Genomic DNA, 17,327 nt, shown 5'->3' on the forward strand with positions numbered 1-17,327 from the left:
AACCTCTGCCTTGGGGCACTGGCCAAAATTATAATTTCACATCTATGTGTCTAATTGATCAGTATTCTCTGAAAGCCAGAAGCTTCGTGAGGACAACACTATCTGCTTGATTCATCAAGGACCCCCTACAAGTGCCCGGCACGTAGCAGCTGCTACATAGACAAACAGATGGATGGATGGATGGGGTGGACAGACAGATGAATGGATGGACAGATGGGCGTGTGGGTAGGTGGGCAGATGGATGCACGGATGGCCAGAACTCCCCGCCGAGAAATAACATTTGCAAATATATTTTTGAGGTAGAGAAGAGAACACTCAGAGAGTCCGGCTTCGAACCCCAGCATCTTCTGTTGTAGACTGAATTATACCCATGCTCCACCTGATGTTAGAGCCGAGAGGACATTGCATTCATGAACCACACCATGAATCACAATCCTGGTTTAGGTGGCTGGAGAACGTGCATTTGAAGCCTTGTTCTGTAGGAATTCACAGGGTGCTGGAGCCCGTCAACAGGAAGATGCGTCGTTACCTTACAGAGTGATAAGGACTAAGAGACGGCACTGCTCGGCTAAGGTTTTAATAAGTCCTGTGGCGCCGTGGGGGTCCCTTGATCCGGTTCAGGGCCTGCTGCGGCTGGGGTAGGGAGGGACGGCGTAGGAAGGGGGTGCCGAGCGGGCTGGGCTCGGGCTGCCTACCTTCTCTACAACCAGAGAACCTCCGTTTTCTTCCGTTTTGTACATGGAGATGCCACAATAGGGCTTCTCTGCTAACAGAGGCTGAAAATGGCAATGTTTCCAAAAGCTCAAAGAATGACTAATCCTGCCAAAAAGTCAGGTTTCTTGGAACAGCAGATGTAGGAGCAGAGTCTCTCTTTTTCCTTTTTTTTTTTTCAACTTGGCTTTAAAACACTGAGTTAAAAAGAAGTTTTAAGAGCGAAAAACAGAAAAAAAGGAAAAAAAGCCCCATAATCTCAAAAAAGCACCTGTGTACTTTTAAAACTTCCTACCATGTTTCTGCAAAGCTGACGTCTTCTAGATATTAAATTGCTATCTTGATTTTTTTTTTTTGCACTTAATGTTGTAACATTTGTCATTTCTCCATGATATTATCCTATTTTCAAAAGTATTTAAAACTTGGAAATCAGGTGAAAAGATGATTGCATGTCCTTCTGATGGTAGACTGGAACGTTCCCTGGCCCCTTTCTGCTCCAAGTATGGACCAATGGCATTGGCATCACCAAGGAGAGAGAGAGAGAGAGCACATATGCATGTGAGCGGGGGAGGGGCAGAGAGAGACGGAGAGAGAGGGAGAGAGAGAGAATCTCAAGCAGGTTCTACCCTGTCAGCACGGAGCCCAAAGTGGGATCACGACCTGAGCCAAAGTCAGAAGCGTAACCAAGTGAGCCGCCCAGGCGCCCCTGAATACTTTTAAGATGAGCAACATTGGATTTCGTCAAATGGACAAGAACAGAAAGGCATTGCAGGCGGCCAAAGCAGCCTGCAGAGGCCGGAGAGCACAGTTCTGGCTGGCGAGATGATGCAAACCAACAAGGATGGGGATGATGGCCCGGCAAGGGGCTGGCAAGGTACGAAGGAGACCAGACTGTAAAGAACTTGGGACCCTGGAATATGTATTCAGCGTAAAGAGAAGTCACCAATAGCGTAAGCAGAGAAGCAACATAAGACCTGCATTTTAAGAAGACAACTCCTGGGGCACCTGGGTGGCTGACTCTGGCTCAGGTCATGATCTCACAGCTCATGAGTTCAAGCCCCGCATCAGGCTCTGTGCTGACAGCTCAGAGCCTGGAGCCTGCTTCACATTCTGTGTGTGTGTGTGTGTCTCTCTCTCTCTGCCCCTCCCCTGCTCACATTCTTCTCCCTCTCCCTCCCTCCCTTCTTCCCTCCCTCTCTCTCTTTCTCCTAAAATAAATATTTGAAAAAAAAAAAAAAAAGACAACCCCTGATGGCCTCTCCGGGGCCCCTGAAAGGGTGCTATGAGATCAGACCAGGCCTGACCTGGAATAGTGACTGGGGATGGGAACAACAGAATACAGAGACAAGATACGTAGAGAGGTCCAGGGGCGTGACCAGGATCACCAGCTCTTTAGTGGTATAGTCGAGGCTTCATGGTCACTGCTTGTTGACTCCCCGCTGTAGTCCGGCTGCTGTGCCTTCCTTTGGGGTTTTATCTGAGATGTGACTTCTTAAAGCTGCAGGACGCTCTGATTTTCTCCCCCACGTGAGCTCATTAGAGTCTTGACGCACGGGAACCCGCTCTGCCAAAGCACGAGACATGCATCCAAGAAGACGGACAGCATCACTAAAAATAAGAAAGGATTAAACACACATTCCGGCGAAGTGACAGGGCATTCTTGTGGAATTTGCTAGACTAAACTGCTGTGGATACTCTTAGCTGTGTCTGTATCCACAAAACCAGATCTCCAGCATGGCTTTGCCAGGACGCAGATTTCTGATGCGGAGGGCAGGCAGCGTCCCTGAGAAGCCATCGGGGTGATCCAAGGGGCTCGACCACAGCTGACCTGAGCTCACAGCCTGTCTCAGCAACCCTCTGTTGACGAGAAGGTTCGGCAGACTTATGTTACGTGACCCTGCGCTGGGAATTTTCACAACGCTATCTGATTTTCCCTCTCAGACCCCCGTTTCACAGAGGAGGAAACGGAGGGCGGTATCTTGGCTGTCTAAGACCGTACCTGTTGGCCATAGTGCCTCAAGGCTCATCTGTACAAGACGCCATGAGAGATTCTGAATGTGGGGGGTGACTCAATCCACAGCCTTTCAGGGGCAAGAACCCAAGGGCGTGAATCTTTCTTTAAAGACCTGAATCTCTAGTCTGAACGGATGGGCGCGTGATGGCAGACTTCAGAGTTGACGCTGTGCCATTCCAGGTGTACTGAGGACAAAAGCAGGTGCAGCTAATCCAGGCCCTTAGAAGTCAGGGTCACGGTGACCCGTGATGGGGAGGTGGTTAGCCGGAAAGGCGTGCAAAGGGGACTTCCGGGGGTTCTGGTCCCATTCTGTTTCTTATTCTGGGTACTGGTTGCACCTGTGCATTTAACACGCGTGGGATAAGAATTCAGTGAGCTGTGCGCTTGGGTTGTGTTTACTTTTCTCTGTGTATATTAGACATCAGTAAATAGTTTTTAAAAATGGAAAAGTAGCCAACCATGCCCAACCTCAAAAATACCTCCCTGCCGGCAGTGATGGAGAAATCACCTTCTGTTTGTCAGAGCTGGGTTCTGCCCGGTGCCATGCTTGGGGCTCTGTGTGTCTTAGCCCCTTGAATTCTCTGCAGAGGTGCTGTTTTACCCCTATGTTGCAGATGAGAGAAAGGGGACTCAGAGAGGTTAAGTACCTTGCCCAAGGTCACGTAGCCAGTGAGCACAATACAGCAAAGAGGACTCCTTTCCGTTCCCAGAATGACTATGTGTGTAGGCAGTTTTCTTTCATTTGCCCCCACGTAGGAAGGGATGGTCTCTGCTCTGCCTGATTTTCTTGGAGATGAGGTTCTGGATTCAGCATCTATGGGTGCAACTATGGCAGCTTGTCTGCCTCGTGACTGGCCATCCAGCCCCTCCCCCCAGCACACACCCCTCCCCTCCTACTCGAGCTGTGGGAATGGACGCAATGAGATCGAGATGCACACCTTTGCTTTTCTTATCACCAGGGCACCGTCAACAAATGACCTATTTAACCAACAGGTAGTCTTTAAGAAGAGCCACCGTCATCTAGGCGCTCACTGGTGCAGTGTTGACAAGCTCAGATCTGGGGGGTTGGGGTTGGCTGGACCTGAGTTCAAATCCTGACTCTGTACTTCAGCTACCTGGCCCAGAGAAAAAGACTTGTCCTCTCTGGGCCTCCATGGTCCCCCTCTGTAAAATGGGCGTTGAATCCCTCATCGGGTAGTTGTATAACGTGGACAGGAGATTACAAGACACAGAGGAGCGTTGGGGAAGAGTTAGCTGGGAGCCAGGCCCTAAAAGGGGCCATAAGCAGTGCTGGTCACTGTAAGGTACTGTGCCCCATCACCCCATGCAGCTTGAGTGGGGAATCCCTGGGCTCCCATGACTAGTGAAGCTTCCAGGCAAGGTGGAAGCCACAGCCGGCCTCCAGCATCTAGCTAGGTTCAGACAGGCTCTCCCCAAGGAGGGGATGGCCCAGCGTGGACAAAGACCCGGGGATGGGCCAGCTGGGCAGCCGAGGGAAACGATGACTGCCCGGAGCTGGGACTTCTGTCTCTTTTGCAGCGAGTTTGAGTGGGCAGTGATCGTTAGGGCAAAGTTACTATGCGGCGAGGACACAATGGATGCTTGGAATTCTACAAAACCAAACCCCACCGTGCCCAGTGGGGCTGGAGCAGAGCCAAAGGGGCCAGTTAGTGTTGAGCCAATACATGTTAAGCAATCCGTTCTGCGGCAGGCGGGTGGGGGGCCCTGACTTGTCTCCCAGTTTCTGCAGTGTAAATGCCCACACGTTCCAGCACACCACTGACTTCCCATCAAACTTGGGGAAACTTGCCTCACGGAGGCACGGGCTGGGATCGCACACGATTCCCACCGAAAACCAGAGCCCGGAGCTTCAGGAGTGAGGGTCTCCAGTGTGCTAGGCTTTGCCATGAGACCGGAGACGGATGGTGTCCCGGCCCTTGGGGAGTGACAGTCTGTCGGGAAAGTGGCATCCGTCAAATGCTCGCGCTGAGCGACACGTTGAGCGGAACACTTGGAAAGAAGCTGGCACGCCCACGTCCTCCATCGCAAAACCGTAACGCACGGGAGGCTGCTGTTGCCCGCGTCTTCTGAGACTTTCACCACACTTAGGTTCACTTCATGATGTTGAAGTCAGGCTTGTTGTTGTTACAACCCTCTCAAGACCTGGGGCTTGGATTTCAAGTGGCTTTTTCACCCCCTGATGGTGAAAAATCCATCGGTCTACAACCAGGAGAGAACTGAACAGAGTCCAGTCTTCGGTAACAACGGTCTGGACTCCTCCGTAGTTCGCTCCGAACGTCAAGCCCAGGCCGGGCTCTGTCACGCTATGGGCACTTCCATTTGAAAATCATTCCCCCTTCTGCTCTGCCTCCTAGGTGGTCTTCGAAGCCTTGCACAATCTGGAGCCCCGTGGCTATGTCGTGGGCTGGATCATTGCCATAAGTCTGCTGGTGGGAATACTCATCTTCCTGCTGCTGGCCGTTCTGCTCTGGAAGGTGAGTCTGGTAATTGCAGGGCCCTGTGGAGCCCCCACCCGTGGACGCCCAGCCCTCCTGCCTCGCGAGGATCCCCTTGAAAGGAGCTTCCTTTTAGAACTTCCTTCACGGTGCAGGTACAGTGAAGCAAGGCCAGCGTCCCCCTCAGGTTCGAATGGACTCTTGGCTCCACTTGAGGCCATTACAGCCGAGGCCTGGACCTTTAGAGCGAGAGCAGACGGCGCGGCCCCGCCCTGTTCTTACCTTCTCGCTGGTCCCAACAGAAAGGTGGGAGCCCAACTCCACGACAGAAGCCTGGGAGGAACAGCGGGGCCTGGGGTGGTTCACCGTTTGCTCGGAGAAAACACAAGCAAAGCAAAAGCCGAGCGACTCTTTGTTTTCTTCCCATGTGGAACAGGAAAAGGACTTTTGCCCCGAGGACTCGGGCAACTAAGATGAGATACAGTCCAGAGTTCCGCCTGGGGAGCTGTGTGGTCCATTCTCCCAACCCCGGGTGGTTCACTTGTAGGTTAGCCCGGGGATACGCTTGCCCTTCACCGGGGAACACCGGCCCCTCCTTCTTGCCTCTTGTCACTTTCTCAAGGGGAAAGGGGTGTCCACACCCCAAGTCTGAGCTGGTTTCTTTGCCTCACACTCTCAGAGGTCCGGAGTCCCTTCCCTTCAGAGCCTCTGTGCTCGTCAGTAGCAACCTCAGAGTCATTATCTAGCGAAGGTGTGCCCCTCCTCCTGAGCGCTCATGTCCCAGGTGAGTGGATCCCCGGTTGGTCCTTATGTCTCCAGGTCCTAGAATAGCACCACGGGGCAGAGCTGGGACTTGTTGCCACCAAAGCCCTGCTTTGCTAGTGTTCCGGGTTTCAGATGCAGGTGGGAAGCAGCCTCTTATATCATTATGGATGGATGCTTTAAATTCAAATCATTACTTTCTTGGGGGTCACAAAATAATTTGTATTCATCGATCAGACATTGTAACCTGTCAATAAGAAAAAAAAAGGTATATGGGGCACCTGGGTGGCTCAGTCGGTTGAGCGTCTGACTTTGGCTCAGGTCTTGATCTCCCGGCTTGTGGGTTCGAGCCCCGCGTCTGGCTCTGTGCTGACCGCTTGCTCAGAGCCTGGAGCCTGCTTCGGATTCTGTCTCCCTCTCTCTCTGCTCCTCCCCCACTCGTGCTCTGTCTCTCTCTCTCTGGCAGGAATAAATAAACATTAAAAAAAAGGTATAGGGGCGTCTGGGTGGCTCCATCGGTTAAGTGTCCGACTCCTGATTTCAGCTCAGGTCGTGATCTCACGGTTCGTGGGTTCGAGCCCCACATCAGGTTCCAGGCTAGCAGCGTGGAGCCTGCTTGGGATTCTCTCTCTCTGCCTCTCTCTCTTTGCCCCTCCTCTGCTTGCTCTGTCTCTGTCTCTGTCTCTCTAAATAAATAAACAAATAAATAAAGACTTAAAAAATTTTTAAGTCTCTAAAAGAAAAAAAGTACAAAAACACTCAGGAGTCCGCATCTCAGAATAACCACAATGAACAGTATTGTCTCTTCTTGGCCTTCTTCTCTGTAGAGATGTAGACCAAGCATTCTCATAGCACCTATTTATCTTTGAGAAGGATGTTGAACTTCCCAGTAATACACACGACATGTTCAGAGGTACAATACCTCTAACGTTAAAACAGTGGGTCCAATTATTCATCTGAAATCAAAGCAGAATACACATACTTGTATCCAAGAAGTCGAGACACAGGAAACACCATGTTTTCACTACACATTCTTCAGACGGACAATTGGGCTGATTGCTGTAAGTGGAGGGTTACGTCACCTGAAAAAGTTCTGGAGGTTTAAAGAAAACTACATGGAAGACATTCCTTCAAGAGAAGTTTCTCTTATGTTCCCGTGCTTCTCAGACATTCCGTGTACTCTTTTCAGCCTCCCCCGCCCCACCCCGAACACAATACTGCAAACATCTTTCCATGTGGTTAAAAACCCACCTCCAGGCGGCCCCATGTCTGCACGCACCCCTCCTGTCCCCCGATGCTGGGAGCCAGGTGGCTCCTGGATTCACACCCCCTTTAAACGGTGCCACAGTGAATATCCTTAGAGCCAAATATTTGCACAAATCCTTCATTATGTACTTAAGATGAAACCCTAGAAATGGAATTACTGAGTCAGAGGAGATGCATACTTTAAGCCTTTTATTGCATCCTGCAAATCGCCTCTAGAAAGGTTATACCCATTCCCCCTCCCACAAGCACTATATCAAAAGTGTCCATTTCCCTATATATTTGCCAGGAGTGGATATTACCTGTTGAAAAAGAAACAAAAAATAATGTGCCAATTTGTCGTTTGTTTAATCTGCGTGGCCAGATAGGTTCTCAACGCCCCCTTGTGTCCTCTGACTCCTTCCGGCCGGGACGGCCTCAGGTCTGCAGCAGAGAACAAAGCCAGCTCGGTGTTTGATCTGAAAAGACAGCAAGAGCTTTGGTTGGGGGGTGTGTGTGTGTGTGTGTGTGTGTGTGTGTGTGTGTGTGTACACGTACTCCTTCCTTCTGCCTTTGGGCTCCTCAGATGACAGGAAGTCCTCCAAGGCTGGGTACGTGAGACCAGACAGGAACAGAGAGTGGGCAGCGTGGTGGCCATGCCCCATACCTGCTCATGAGGGAATGCCCTCCTTCTGGCAACCCCCCTTGGCCCTGCCATTCAGGGCTGTGTCCCAACTCTGTGTACACACTCATGCCTTCTTCCACCTGCCATCTGCCTAGCTTTGCTTCTGCTGTGTTTGTTTAAAGAATGAGGTTGCAGGAGATAGCTGCCGTGGGTAGTCAGCACCCTGATGTCACCCAGCGGCTGTGTGATCCAAAGGGCCAGGACCCGAGGAGGCGGACCCCACCCTCTACCACGGACTGAGCGAGGGGGCAGAGTGGTGTCAGTCAAGCGGTGGCCTTACCCCAGACGAGGTCTTGCCATCACTAACGAGGGGGAAGCGCAGGGTCTAACAACACCTTTAAGGAAGCAGTTAAATGACACCAAAGCGGAAAGCCACTTTGCTCATCCTCCAAGAGCAATATTTCATTTCAGCTCAATTTATTGAACGTTTGCTTGGAACCAAACGCTGGGTAGGCACCTGGATACGACGATAATTGGGACTCCTCCCTGCCCCTGAATGCTTCGCCATCTAGCGCACAGACCTATAAATGGAATAGGGGGTGATAAGCGTGTGCAAACTTCTCTGGAAACTGAGAAGAAGGTACCGTTGAAACCTGGCTCTCACGTTTGCCAGCTGTGTGGCTGGGGACGGTCACCCTCTGTGACCCCCCGTTCCCTCAGTAAAACGGAGACCGCAACCTCTGACTTGAGGTGTAGGGAGGATGCAGGCGAAATGCTTAGCACCGAGCTGAACACACAGAAGCACCCGAGAGAAGTCAGAGGACGTTTCGCAAAGGAGGTGTCATCCAAGCCTGACCTTGGATGTGGTTTGAGTTGTCCAGGCAGGGAAGGGCAGGTGGATATTCCCTAAGAAGGAAGAGGAGGTGAGAATGGGAGCCGCGTGGGAGGTATGTCACGGGCAAGCAGTGGCCCGCAGTAAGATGGCCGACCCCGACTCTCTGAAAGCGCCCACCACCCAGGGGAAAGGGGAAAGGGGGGAGGGGTGGGTCTGTGGACAGAGCAGTGCCATGGCCAGAGCTGTCTCGGGAGAGAGGTCTGGGGACGGTACGGGGGCTAGGGCAGTGGCCACGGATGGAGGAGAGGAGAGCCAATTAGAGCGGGATTTGGTGGCCGGTTGGACTGGGGAGGTCAGGAAGGAAGACAGTCCCTCACTGTTTTCACTAGACAGTGGACGGTTTCCCTTGGTGAGAGTAAGGAAGGTGCGATTTGAATTCATTCCGGAAGAGAGGCAGCTCGGGGTGAGGCATTCTGAGTGTGCGGGGCCTACGGGAGACTAGACTGGGCGTGAACCACTCCCAGGCCCCCTCACCCAGCAGGCGGAAGGTCTACAGAAGGACATTCCTGTCACCTCACCGGCCCGGCCCGCTTTCCCTTCCGTTTCCTACCTCAGGCATCACCAAGGCCCTTCTTGTCAGTTGCCAAAAAAAAAAAAAAAAAAAAAAAAGCCCAGAAATCCATTCACAGCCACTTCAGCAAGAATTGTAAGGATGCAAGAGTACACATAGGCCCCAAAGGAGATGTGTGCATCCAGACCCAGAAAGTGTCCAGAAACCAAGCCAGATAACCCCCTCTCTCCCTCCCTTTGTCCCCCGCAGCCCCTCACCGCTGCCCCTCTACACTCCTGCATCCTGTCCTCCCCGAGCTGACCTGCCTCTCCACACTTCTCCGCACACGGGGAAAAACGGGTGCCCCCCGCTGCTCCTGAGGGGTACGTCTCAGTGACTTCTAGCCCCAGACACAGACGGATCGGCCACCTCTGACGCCCAGCTCTGCAAGTCCAGGGGAGAGAATGTCCACTGCTGTGGCTGGAGGCAGGGGGCTGGCAGGGAGGGAATTTGGCTCCGCTTGGGTCCCATGTGCCCCACCGATCCCAACAGCTAAGACTCGGGAAGGAGAAAGAGTCAAGATGGCACTTGGGGAGGCGGGGTGGGGGTTGGGGTGACTCTCATAAAAGAAGGAAGTTAGACAGGCATTCGCCCCTTTAGGGTTTCATGGTTTCCTGAGGTGCCGTCGCTCAAGCTGTGGCTTTTATATCGTACCTTTTAGCCGCTGCTGTGTAACACACTGCCCCCAAATTGAGGCGCGTTGTATCTTATAAATGCGTGGGGCGGGAATCCAGGAAGGGTTTGCCTGGGTGATTCTTCTGCTCCCCGTGACATTGAGTGGGGTCACTCAGTGGCATTTCCCTGGCGGCCAGGCTGGTCTGAGGAGTCTAAGACAGCTTAGTCACATTGCTGGCACCTTGGTGAGGATGCCTGGGGGGCCGGACTCGGCTGAGCCCCTCTTTCTCTCCATGTAGACTTAGAGCCTCCCCGGGGTGGGGTCTGACTTCTTACGTGGTGGCTGAGGCCCCAAGAGAGCATGGTGGAAGCTGCTCGTTCTCTTAAAGGCTGGCCCAGAACTGGCGTAGTATCATTCCACCATACTCGGTTGGCCAAAGCAGTCACCTGGCAGCCCAGATTCAAGGGAAGGGAAATAGACGCCACATCTTCATGGGAGGGGGGGCCGCCTTTCATCTGCACGTTCACGATGTTCAGAACTAGGGGCAAACGTTCAATGGTTTCTTCAAAAGTCACGATTGTTTTCAAGTAGATGAGACCTCGCCTCTCTTCCATGGTGTCAGGGGGAAAATCATGATTGAGCTCCTTTGGGGAAAAGGGAGTAAAAGTAAATCTTGGTGCAACATTCGTGAATGCACTCGGCATTCAGAGTGGGTAATCTCTTCAGGCAAAGCTACAATGCAGGAAGGAGGTTGACAGAGGAAGCTTAAGAAAAATATCGTTTTTCTTTTTTTTCTTTTTTCCTTTTAGAGAGAACACGTGCGTGTGCATGTGCATGAGTGGGGGAGGGGCAGAGGGAGACAGAGAATCTTTTCTTTTTTTAATATAATTTATTGTCCGATTGGCTCCCATACAATGCCCAGTGCTCATCCCAACAAGTGCCCTCCTCAGTGCCCATGACGCACTTTCCCCTCCCCCCCACCCCCCATCAACCCTCAGTTTGTTCTCAGTATTTAAGAGTCTCTTATGGTTTGCCTCCTTCCCTCTCTGTAACTTCCCCCCCCTTCCCCTCCCCCATGGTCGTCTGTTAAGTTTCTCAAGATCCACATATGAGTGAAAACATATGGTATCTTTCTCTGCCTGACTTATTTCACTTAGCATAATACCCTCCAGTTCCATCCACATCACTGCAAATGGCAAGATTTCATTCTTCGGAGAGAGAGTCTTAAGCAGGCTCCATGCTGAGCGAGGATCCCACAGGGCTCGATCCCACAACCCTGGGATCATGACCTGAACCGAAATCAAGAATCAGACACTCAGCTGACTGAGCCACCCAGGTGCCCCAGTATCTTCTTTCTTAAACAGCTAACTAAATGTGATGACTTTCTAGGAGGTTGAAAATGGCAAACGAAATGTAGGATTATTGTGATGACCTATTGACTCCTAAAACTTCACCTACAGACCTCTTGTCAACTGTGATTCCTATGTCTATAACCTCAGAATGATGCCTTACATACAGTGAATTGGGATCTGATATCGTATGGACAGTCCAGTGCCTAGAAGTCTGTCGATTAGTCGGACTAAAAGCCAGCCTAATATGTAACTTCCATGGGAGGTCTTAATGGTTTGGGCTTATTGCCACAGTTCGTATATATTCTCCTCCGTTTCTGTCAAGGGGAAAGCCACTGAGTGATCCCCAGTCGCTACTGCTGACCAGGGGGTGCCTCCCTGGGGCCTTTGAAGACAGGTAGGCGGCGTTCAGGTCCTCTGCCTTGAGGAGCCACATCTCTTGCAGTTCCCTTTCGAGGGGCTCCTGACATGGCTCCCTGCGGTCGTTGGCCGTTGCCTCGAGCCGATGTGCCAAAAATGGCCGTTCCCCACAATGTGCCACGTAAACACAAATCGTAGCGTGGTCGGGAGACGGAACAAAGCAGGTGGCTGTGCTGATGTATTCATTGTGCCACACGGGCCTGCGGGTCAGCACGCTTCACCCTTGAAAGATGGCTAGTCCCTTCACTCGGCAGACAGTGTTGGGTCCCTACCAGGCGACAGACTCTGGGCAAAAGGACAGCGGTAGACAGAAGAGGCCTTAGTCAGTCTGGAAGACCTCTGGGAAATGCGGTTAAGTAAGTGACCAGAGATGGTGGCTGAGCCACGTACACACACCCGAGCAGGACTTGGCCGGGCCAAGCTTGTGCCACCAGCTCCTGGGCCCTCCCGCACGTCCCTGTGGGGCCGCTGACGTGCCCATCATCCACTGTTGCGCTACGTGTTTATCTAAAAGAAACCCCTTACAGGTCAGCAGATGGCCTGTTCCGGAGCGGGGCTCCAGACCCCCCTCCGCCCCCCACCCCCACCACTGGCCTCCTCCTCTGGGCAGACCCGGGCCTTCCCGAAGGTCCCTCCCCCCCCCCCCCCACTGCACCTCAGGCGCTCTCCTGCTTGGCAGCCCCAGGCCCTGACTCCAGTACCAAATCCACAGTGAGGGCCCTGAGCTAACCAGCCCCTTCTTCAGATACTGAAATAGATCCTCATCAGCTTTGCCAAAGCTGGGATGTTAGCAGACGCCGAGGGCCATAATTTAAACTGTGCGTGTCAGGATTACGGTAGCCTGCCAAACCACCATGCAGGAAGAAAACTTTGAAACGTGAGACTCTTTTTAAGGGAGAAAAATCCAAATGAGTTCCCTCCCCTCTCCCTTAGCTCCTGCCCGGGCCTCGTGCCTCTCCAAGACACTCACAAAGGCCTGTTTACGGAAGAAAGCGTGGTTGCTCAGAGCTACGGTAGGGAGACCGCTTGGTGTGGGACTCGGGCACGTTAAGAAGCGCCTTCAGCTCCTTAAGCCAGCCTCTGAGTCAGGTGGCAAGCGAGTGAGGCCGCCAGGAGGCTCTTCCTTTAGGAGAAGAAGCCGCGTCTAGGGCCCCCCGCTTCTCTCTCCCTCCCACCCCCTCCCCTGGGCAGTTGGCCAGAACCCACAGGCCGCCCCTCGGTCGAGGAGAAACCCTCTGCCTCCTCCTCTCCCGTGTTCAAGGAACCGTCCCCTCCCTCCTCTTTGCCCCTTTTGCCAGGCGAGATGACCAGCAGCGAGGGAAGTGCCACTCCCCTGCCAGCCCCGTGGCCAGCCCCTTCCCACGATGGCCGGGACCCCCGGCCCTCCCCTCTCCCAAGCAGGCGGGCTGCTCCCCGCCCTCAGCTGGGCCCGCTCCAAGAGCCTGCCGCTTTCGAGCTGGCGTTGGGTTCGTGGTTTTTATTTGAGAGCGTTACTTCTGACCTCAAGCAGAATCCCTGAGAAAAAGAAATCTGTGAAAGGGCTCAGAGAACGCGCAAGGTTTGGCGGCCCCTCCGGGGGTCGTTGGCCTCATCGCCTTCCCTCCAACCAGGCCCATCCTTGCCTCGCCTCCGGAGAAGGAACGCACGGATCCACGCGCACGTGTGCGAACACACACAGCCACCAACACCCTTCACGCTGCCTCAATTAAAACCATGTGCCAGGGACACTCAGTGGGGACTTATTTATGCTTGGAAGTAAATATTGGGCTGATGTTGCCCTGCCTACATCTCCAGACAGAGACGTGCTGTGTAAATAGTCGGGTAACCGGAGAGACCGTAAACATGAGGCCCCGAGCTAGTCCAAAGAAGGAGTGTGTCCGAGGTCCTTGGAACGGCTTCCCGGGAGGTAACCCACAGGCCGGGGGAGGAGGGGGTGCGGATCTCACAAGAGCACAGATGCTGTGGAGTTGTGCAGTCCAGTCCCTCACTCACCCCAAATCGGGCTGGGAAGGAAGAGGCTGGTGCAGACCCCAAAACTCGGTCGGGCCTTCTTCTCTCTTCCTAGGCCTCGAGCCTCCCACAACACCTCCCTGATGAGGGCTATCCTGAGGAAATCTGCCGTTTCCCTAGTTGTTTTCGGGTAGGTTTTTGATAGAAGGTTGTATCGGAAAATTGTGAGAGTCTGTCAGGAGGGCTCAGGGCGATGCTCTTTGGGGCTGCGGGCTGCCATCAATCAGGGCCGGTGCGGACAAAAGCCAGAAAGCAAGCTGACGCCTCTGTCTGCAGCTGAGCAGGGCTTGGCTTGAGTCCTCCTCGAGGGTTTCCGTGAACGTTTCCTCCGCTGCAGACAGAACTGTTTTAAACACGGCCTTCTGCCCTCCTAGTGGCAATGCAAGCCCTTGGAAGTTTCCGGAAAAAAAAAGTGCAGGACAACATTGACTCCACTGGATGGGAACGGACGGTGGGGCTGCTGAGGGTCCAGCTTCAACTCATTATGAATCATCCCCCAGGGGGCTCAGCTGGCAGCCAAACCAGGTTTGCCCAGCACTTCTCAGACGTCTCCCCCAGAGTAACCAGAGCCAGAGGAGGTGCCTAAGGAAGGCCTGCTGCCAGAGAAATGTCTTTGAAGTCTCAATTTATCTTCGTTTTAAGAATTTTATAACTCCTTGTGTGTATCCATCCTGTAGCATAAACTTTGAAAATGCAGTTTTCCCGAAATTTCCAAAACCTCCTCGAAAACGATCGCCACCGGACGAGGGCTCCGTGTCTCGGGCCGCCTTCGCGTGAACCCTGGGTGTGTGCAGCTGTGTGCCCCCCAGGCTGCAGCCCCGGGGTTGCTTTGGGAACCCGCCGAGGTCTGAGAATGCCATCGGTGTCTTAGAGCCAGGAAATGACCTCACCTGTGGCCCAGGAGATAGGTGGCTGGAGCACGAGCAGTCATCAGGACTCGGGGCTCCCCCTGTCGCGTCTCTCCCGTACACGTCTTCCGAGAAGGTCCTATGGCAATGGGCACACCTGGTGTGACACAGGTGTTGGGGGACCACTGCTCGGTAAACTCAGAGCCTGGGCTTTGGGTTCTGTATCAAAAGCCACGGCGAGGCTCTAAACGGCCCAAAGCTGATAGTCTCTTTTTCTGAAACGGAGTTAGCTTAGTTGTGTAAGAAACAATATTAGTTCGACAGAGAGCCACCACTCACCTTTGTGCAAACTAGCAAACAGAGCCCCTTCGTCCAGAAACTGTACTCCCATCCTTTAGAAAATTCAGGAAACCTGTGGATTTTGTTGAGGGGGGAAAGACACTCTACTGCCATCTGCTGGAAAATAGTTGTAATAAATGGACACGTCCATGATATCCACGGCGTGAGGGGCACTGCCCCCTTCATACAGTGCACGGCCTGCACCACTGTACCCAACTCCCTAGCCGTGAGAGTGGACTGAGTTTTAAGAAATGGTCTTTGGGCTGCATCGAAGACGGGCGAACACCAGTGGCCAGCTCCAGCCTTCCGTCTAAGAGGCTACGCCCGGGTTGTGTCGGACACGGAGCTCTTGAGACCCCGTGGTGTTGCAGTGGGGCATAGAGTTTGCAAGGCTCTTTTGTTTCTGAGAGCGGCGTGACGGCCGTCCCGGGGGTGGGGAGGGATTCTTAGGACTAAAGCTGACACCACTCCACTTGAGAGAAAAGAGCTTGCTTCTGGATGCCCGCAGGAGATGATGGTGCTGTCGCCTCGTTGGTAACAAGTATGACACTTAAACATGGGCACACGGGAGCTCCATGTGACTGTGCACCTGGCTGCTCTAGATCCTTGCTGGATTGCTTGCACACTCTATTTTAAATCCTTGTGCTAGCACAGCTACGAGAAAGTGAGCCGACTTTTGTGCCGCTTGGAGATGAGCAAGAAAAGTCTGTTCAGCAGGACAAGGCAGGGCGCTGCTCCTTCGGTCTAGAACCCTACGAGCTGCCCCTGCCTCTCTTCCTGCGGGGAAGACTTTCAGTAAGTCAGAAAACACGGGTGCCGTATCGCTTGACTCATGCTGCGTGACAAACCATCCCGAAGTTTAATGGCTTAAAAGCAGCAAACGTCTGTCTAGCTCACAAGTCTGTGGGTCGGGCTGAGCTTAACAGGGGGGGTTCTCTGGTCTCGGGTAGACTCGTGTCTGCGCCTGCAGGCAGTTGGGGGTTGGCCGGTCTTCGGGGGCCTCACTGAGCGCACTCGCATCTAGACCAAACTCGTGGGGGCTGGGCAGGGTTCTGGGAAGTGCGAGAGGCCTCTTGAGGCCCACGCGGGGTACCGACGCGGCTTCGCCTCCACTGCATCCGGTTTTCAGGACAAGTCACAGTGCAGAGTCAAGGGGTGGGAGCCAGCCCCCTCCTCGTGATGGGAATGCCCACAGAGTCACGTGGTAAGGGGCCTGGACGCGGGGGACGCAGGGTTGTGGGTGTTTCTGCAGTTACTGCCAAGTACAGGTGATATGCTAAGCTCCGGGGACAAAATGCACAAACCCTGCCTTCAGGGAGTCCTCAGACTTAAGACAAACGCGAAGGATAATGAGGGAGCCGTTGAAATTCCGCCTGACTAGAGATGAGCTACTTATCTGGGATTGAAAGTGAGTAATCTGGGATTAGTGAAGCATTGCACCATCAGAAGGCAGAGTTCTGTGCTAAGGAACCTTATTTCCATCTCACAACCAGCCTTACTCTCGTGATTATGTCCTCCTTAGCACAGAAGGTGCTCATGACATATTTGCCCAGTCAACCACATCTTTATCTTAACGGTATTTCAAGCAGTAACTCCTGAGACATTTCCAGTAAGTCTTGGGTTGCTCTCCTGACCTTCTGCAGGCGTGCTTTGAGGGCCTTGACAACGGCCTTTTTCCGGAACATCCAGACCAAGCCCTGATTCCACATTCCTTGCAGAGGGGAGAAGGTGATAGGGACTTAAGGAGAGGAAAGTGTGTGTGGGCAGGGGGGTGGAGGGGAGTGCCAGAAAGCGGGGTCCTGGCAGATGTGGTCTTATGCCGAGAAGAAACTTCCAGGGCCGAAAACACTAGGAACTCAGTGTCCACAACACTGGTCATGCGGATTGACACTCAGAGCCGCAAACCCTTGGCAGTTGTTTTAAGAAAGCTTCTTCCCCGTCATTCAACCTGCATCAGCCCCTTCACTGACTGCACTCCGAGTGCGCTCCCAGGATTCCCCTGGCAACCCGGAGAGGCCAATCAGCCCCTTCTCTGGGGCGAGGAATTCCGACCGTCGGATGACTGAGGACGCTCAGCTCACAGGGAAGGAGTATGAGGACGAATGGACAGAGAAGTGGGCATGCCCGTGAGAGCTGGGCTGGCCTGATGACTCGCTCGGTGCAGGTTTCAGATTCGCTCCTGGCGGCACACTGCAGAAGTTCCTGGTCGTGAGCGCTTTCGAACGTGGCCACGGGAGTCACAAGCTCATGACGGTGTGGAACCACAAGCCTGCAGGACAGCAGGCTCACCGACAGCAGACTGAACGCGTGAGGCCGTTTGAATTCCTCCATTCGAGGGGATTGAAACGGGGATTTGAGGGCGGGTCATTGATCTGCAAGGTGACCGCAGGAAACCCTGATCAGAGCAGGAAAGCGAGAGAGCAAAAGAGAAGGAGGCCCACCAAGACGTGGTAAGTAAGGCTGGTTACCGCTTCGGGCAAGTTCCACCGG

At 53.4% G+C, this 17,327-nt stretch overlaps 1 protein-coding gene across 1 annotated transcript in view; it reads left to right on the plus strand.

Annotated features, from left to right (window-relative positions):
- ITGA9 (integrin subunit alpha 9) overlaps positions 1–17,327 on the plus strand; it is a 345,722-nt gene that overhangs the window by 322,871 nt on the left and 5,524 nt on the right. Inside the window, exon 27 of the mRNA XM_047099700.1 lies at positions 5,101–5,220. Coding sequence (XP_046955656.1) covers positions 5,101–5,220 — 120 coding nt within the window. The remainder of the gene's footprint in view (positions 1–5,100; positions 5,221–17,327) is intronic.

This window comes from Lynx rufus, unplaced genomic scaffold (assembly GCF_022079265.1).
Source record: "Lynx rufus isolate CCGP_SWC_20201006 ecotype Redwood Valley unplaced genomic scaffold, mLynRuf1.p SCAF_5, whole genome shotgun sequence".
Lineage (NCBI taxonomy): Eukaryota > Metazoa > Chordata > Mammalia > Carnivora > Felidae > Lynx > Lynx rufus.